At 38.6% G+C, this 5,984-nt stretch overlaps 1 protein-coding gene across 1 annotated transcript; it reads right to left on the reverse strand.

Moving 5' to 3' along the window:
* Window positions 1–840: 840 nt before the first annotated feature.
* Window positions 841–3,478, reverse strand: LOC111264622 (uncharacterized). Its single transcript, XM_086970138.1, has 5 exons — window positions 3,154–3,478; window positions 1,882–1,987; window positions 1,604–1,723; window positions 1,263–1,365; window positions 841–1,156 (listed from the first exon to the last, which is right to left on the reverse strand). Exons 3-5 carry the CDS (start codon window positions 1,668–1,670, stop codon window positions 928–930), a joined length of 399 nt encoding a protein of 132 aa, XP_086826264.1. The 5' UTR covers window positions 1,671–1,723; window positions 1,882–1,987; window positions 3,154–3,478; the 3' UTR covers window positions 841–927.
* Between the last annotated feature and the right edge of the window lie 2,506 nt (window positions 3,479–5,984).

The raw sequence follows: 5,984 nt of genomic DNA on the forward strand, positions 1-5,984 counted from the left end.
TAATTATCTGCACACTTGCACAGAAAATAACTGTTACTAAAGGAGAAAAACTCCACCCGTTTTCCTTACTTATAGTTTTTCCGAAAAAATCAATATTTCAACTAACATGGGAAGGTTGTTATTTGAGAGTCAAGGTAATGTCGCCTAATCTCTGACTAGATACCTCAGTACTTGAACTTTTTTTTTATTGACGTTGAAAGTCGAAATACAGATAAGCTTCCTCTACATAATCGTATGTGGCTGGGCTCCATAACCAAGAAAAACGACACCCTATTAAGGGCTATTATACTTCTATTCCCATTACTTGAAACAAATGCTGATCACCCTCTAGCCTTTAGAACTGTTATGCTGTAATCGACGCCTTAAAAGGAATTCCTTAAGGTGTAATAAAATCCGAACTCTTCTCTCTAAGCGTTATACTTTCCTCGCAAATAATCTGGTTAAGTTTTACGAATTTTTCCACCGCCCTACCCATGGGAATCCCGGCGGGCAATGACCGCGACATTTCCTCAATCACTATGTACGTATGATATGGAAACAACATTTCCTCCCTCATATATATACAATAATCACTATATACGTATGATATGGAAACAAATGAATCCTTCTTCAACTAACAATTGTCGTTGACTAGCATGAACGAGCACTTGTTGGCCACTCACTGTGCGCCTACATAACATTTTTTTACCTTTTACATAAGTTTTTCATCAACTTTTATTTATAAGTTGATATTAACCTATTATACACATCGCACGGTTACGATATATAGAAACCGTGTTCTTCCATTGAAGCGCATCTGATTCCTAGGTCACCAAGTAGGTAATTGGGTTGCGCAAAAAATGCTTGACAGTGTCTTCAGTGATGTTTATTATATTTAGTATCAACATTTTCTAATATTATATTACTGGCTCTAGCACTAGGGCTATTTTAGCTGGTCGTCGAGGCATTTCTCTCATTGCAAATTTTTGCAGTTTCTTCATTTATTACATTTAAAACTGCCTCAATCAACTCTACGTTTACAACCATCTGTTGCGGGTAACTCGGGACTTTTTTCTCATCCATACAGTGCTTGACTTCGCTGTTTATCACACGACCTGACTCCGCCATCAGGAATGACCCTCGCAAGTACTCTGGCCTGTCCCTACTTTTAGGCAGACTAAAAAAAAAAAAAAAAAAACGGTTAATATATTGGAGTAGCTTACATAAACTCATCAAACAAAAACTGAATCAAAACAATGAAATAAAATCATGTATATACTTACATATAAGAGACAAGAGTACGTCTAAACTCATCAATACATTGTTGGATGTTTTGAACTTCGTTACTTTTCTTCAGGGCCTTATTGAAGCGCTCAAGGATGCACACTACAAGATTCAACAATAAATGCAATAATACTTAGTGGGCATGTTATTTAAAAGTACTTTAGCAAGTTGGCTAGCCTTCCAAATTTGGCCGATGATCTTTCTTTAAAATACATCATAATAAAACACTCAGTTTACAGCAGACGCTATATCTAGATGTCCATGGCTGCGTGTTTGTGCTGAGAATGCTTTATACAACGGTAACCTAAATTACAGGTTAAGACAGACTCCAGCTACTTACCAGTGTAGTTTTTCTTACTGAAGCTTGTCGCTATAAATAGGATAATAAGAACGACAACAGGACGCATGATGTCACCCGACTTCACAATCAGGAGAACTGCGAATAGGAAGCCGCGACGGGCTACAAAAATGCAAAAAAAACATAGACAATTAGTATCTGACAATCATATATTCCAATTTCGTTGCTAAGTAGTTGAAGGCAATGTCATAGGTCAACGATGTGATGCATGGTAATACAGTAAGCACTAACTTCATGCTCGATCAACAATCACAAGTTACCTTTGGCCAAATTTAATCAATGCAATTATAGTTCCAATGTTGGATATGTTCATCTAAGATCAGCAGTCGCAAACTCTGTAGTCCATTACTTTTTTGGCGGTGTAACCTGTTAAGGAACAAATTTATAGGTTTTATGAGTCCGTCTGCACATGGAATTACTTTCGTATAATCGCAGGCTTTGTAATTGGTTCTGTTTTGTACTAGTAATATGCGAATCTTTAAAAAGTCGCGGCTTATAATAGAAAAATAAGCATCTTCAGTAGAACCTCATTGGTATCTTCGGTGAACTTATAGAAAAATTGACACTTGCACAACATTTATATGTTGCTAGTAATAGCAACAGTAATAGCTCCACTTTTTCAAATAAAAGTCCACGTTAACATGGCTTATGCATGTTAACATGTGTATATAAATAAATAAAAAAAAAAAAGCAAATAAATTGCTTTAAAAACGTTCCGCATGTTTATCCTGCATGGTTCTCGGAAGAAGTTGAATAGTCCAATTGAAGCTGTTTTTAAATTACTACTCAAAATTATGGTAGATACATGCATTTCTGTCATGATAAGGTTCGGTTGTGTACCGACTTTACTGAAATCGTCATAGATGACTCAGGAGTAATAAAAGATCATGGCTACCTTTCGTTATCACTACTTCATTGTTCTTTATCAATAAAATCTTGCTCACTTCAAATCCTAAATGGCGTCCTCGATAAAAGAAGATCTAGAAACGAACGGGTAGTGAAGTGTATTAGGAAAACATAAGAGAACAACAGCGAAAGTCTTAGTCATTCTTGTTTAACATTTGGGCAGTGAGTTAAGTTAAACAATGACCTTAATTTCTCCAATGGCTTTCCTGCTTTTCCATCTTGCGCACTATTAATTTCATAATGTCTTATTTAATAGTGTATATTATGTTTAAATATCTCATTTCTTCTTTTGTCTCTTCATCTACTTCGTAACTCCTTCACTTGCCAGGGCATCTAACACACCAATGCTAATGGCTTCTTCAACAACAAGATGCTCAAAGTTAAGATTTTGAGGACCATAAGGAGTGGGCCCGTAACCCTTATACCTTTAACACCCATTTTCACTTAAGGTAGATTTATCCGAATTTACCAGGTAGTAATCTACAGACTACTACAATAGCTTCGTGGCTTGAAAAAAATTGGCTCGGCTCAAATTAGCTGCCTTAAATTAAGTTAAAGATTTTCGTGTACATGTAAATGGTATGTGCAAAACAACGCACATAAGAGATAAATAAATCATAACTTACTTGTCGAGGTGTTTGCTCAGTATACAGGTGGCGTACGGCAATTTTAGTTAGAAGCCCTAGCTTGCCATCGGTGTCGTTATCGTTAATGATTTGTGATTGTTAGATTATACGATCTCAATGGGTTCTTACTGTCACCAACGAAATTATTATACCACTACGCCAATTCTTCATTGATATTAGAATATAAAACGCCGCAACCCTTGCTGTACTTCAATGGGCATGCCTTTGTTCATAATGTAGTCATGCATAACCCGCACAATATCAAGGTCCGTTGATAGGGTACTGCCTTGAGCCCACCGCGTCTATCCAGCATTATTGGCAGACTGTTTTTGAATGATGGAAAGAGTTTTCGAAATTGTGCCCCGTGACATTTCGTCGTATCAAAACTGAACACCGTCTCGATTGATATTCTCGCTCAACCTTCTGATATTGCTCTCGTTAAATTCACACTGTCATGGAAAAAAAAGCGCTATAAGTATAATATTTTTCAAATTTTTATCCCGCAGCTTCTAATCAGCCAAAGGTGTAGACAAGTAGGGGGGACGGGACAGGGGGTTATCAAATTTCGTGGAATTTATTTCGATGTTTTGCAATAGATCTTGAAGCATGTTGATATTAATTTTTGTACGTAAAACAGCTCTTTTTAGTAATACTGTGATTATGATTTTTGCTATTGTTATTCATAACTTCATTTAGGTTTGGTTGTAAATACATAACTAATAAGACAGGTAAATTTGTTCCCTTCTAAATATGTCCATTTATGAAATCCCACACATGAAAACCGAATCCATCTGACAGCTAAATGAGTATTTTGTTTAGCGGGATTTATAAAATTAGTACTCAAGCCAGCCCATAGTAACATAATGATCCAATAGTGCTATGAGCTTCTTTTTTACCGTTTTACCGGGTCAGCAACGTACCGTATTGGCAAATGATATATGGCTTCCGCAATGCCGAACGTTTTGAACCGAATAATGTGGTAAACGCTTTCTGTTCTTATGTTAAGTCAGCGCATCGTATAGGTAGAGGGCAGTTGGCGAGCACTAAGCCTCTGTGGAGTGTCAGCATGCTTCCTAATAGTCATGATCTATAACATGTTAAGGCTTTCTTCAATATATTCCAACTTCCTAATCGCTAAGTAGATCCTATTTGATTTTTTTTTCGGATTATTAAAGCTCCTCCTTTAGTTATTCGCCCTACCACTGTGGATGGCTATCTAGAAAACTATTGGCAGATCGTTAAAGATGAACTGGAGTTGCCATTCGGCCTACACAAAGTCGATGAGCGGGATAAATGTATTGACGATGTTTGAGCATACCCATCTCGTAACTGAGACGCCTTAGGTCGACCGCGTCGACGTACTGCCATTGTCACCGTTCGAATATTGAAAAATGAGACGTGATGACGTCCGGTCGCTTAGGTGACTAGGGCTGACGCGTGATATCCCATCTCATTTTATCCGGGACTCCCGTGCTGCCGCGACGTTGGACCTTGGTTAGTTAGATCTATGGTAATGCAACAGGAGAGCCATGACCGCATCGAGTCATGACACTTCCCCAAATTTCCGGAGTAACTCCCTTAGGGATTTCACGTCCTGCCATCTAAGACTTTGTTTTGTTCGCTTCCCCTGCGGGCCTGGACTTCGTGGTCCGTCTCGCGATTCTCGGTAGAGAGAAAGGTAAGCTTTGGTGGTGGCGTTGATGAGAATGGTGATGATCAGACAAGCAAGCTCTCTGGTCGACAGGTCGTTTTATATAACTTTGAGCAGCAGCAGTGCCGAAAAAGGGAAAAAGAGGACAGAGAAGATGACATAGTCAGTTGCCAGCTAAGCCACCGGTCGATGCGGTCACAGTGGCGACGCTGGTGTAAGATAAGTGACACCGATCTCTGTTAGTACCGTTGACTACTCGCGGAGGCGGCCTTACCCCTGCTGATCCAACTATGGTTACCATAGGTACGTACTCATAGCCTAATTATCATCAGTCAACAATTATTCAATAAGGCGCGTACTTCTTTCATGATAGACGTCGGCAATCGAACCGAACCGAACCATCCGAACTATCTATAAAAACCTACATTATTCAATTTAATTATACTCAACATTGACAGTAAATAAACCATTATTTGTTCACTTAGCATACGATAGTGGTAGCTGCCCTTCTTCGACTCGTATATGCCAAACTATCCGTGAAATCAGCTCGAGAAAAATACTTCAAGAAAACCGAGGCTAGATGCGTCTAAAGAGGGTAATGATTTAATGAAAAGAAAAAAAAACCAAGGGACACACGATTCATAAGAATAGCAAGATCACTTTTAGATACTGCATAAAGATTGAAGTTGTCCCTTTTTATCTCCTTTAAATATTATTTTACGTAAAACTAATACCCAGTCAGTGTACATCGTAGACGTAACCGTCCGGATATTGGGAAATAAAATTGATCAAATATCCTTTTGAAGAGAACAGAAACGAACTCTCATATTTCGATACGTAAAGGCGCACATATCGAATCCGCGTTTTCCTTGCCTTTCGTTCACGGATAAACCATGTTATTGTCCGATTCACTCTACTGCTGTAAAAGAAAAATAAAAGCAGAGAGAAACGATAATATAAGGTACGGCGCGTCCGGACCAGCTGCTATTGCTACTGCGTCGTAAACGTATGAGACTGCACTTGAACTCAGGCGATCTACAGGAGAAGTAATGGAGATCGTGCCGTTATTAGTCTTTGAAGTGCTGTTCTTTGTCAGCGAGATTTCTATGGTAGCGCGACTACTCACATATACCTTCGATATGTAACTGGCTTAAAAGCTGCACGCAATATATTGCTTTTG

The sequence above is a fragment of the Varroa jacobsoni genome, unplaced genomic scaffold (genome assembly GCF_002532875.2).
Source record: "Varroa jacobsoni isolate VJ856 unplaced genomic scaffold, vjacob_1.0 scaffold_881, whole genome shotgun sequence".
NCBI classification, from domain to species: Eukaryota; Metazoa; Arthropoda; class Arachnida; order Mesostigmata; family Varroidae; genus Varroa; species Varroa jacobsoni.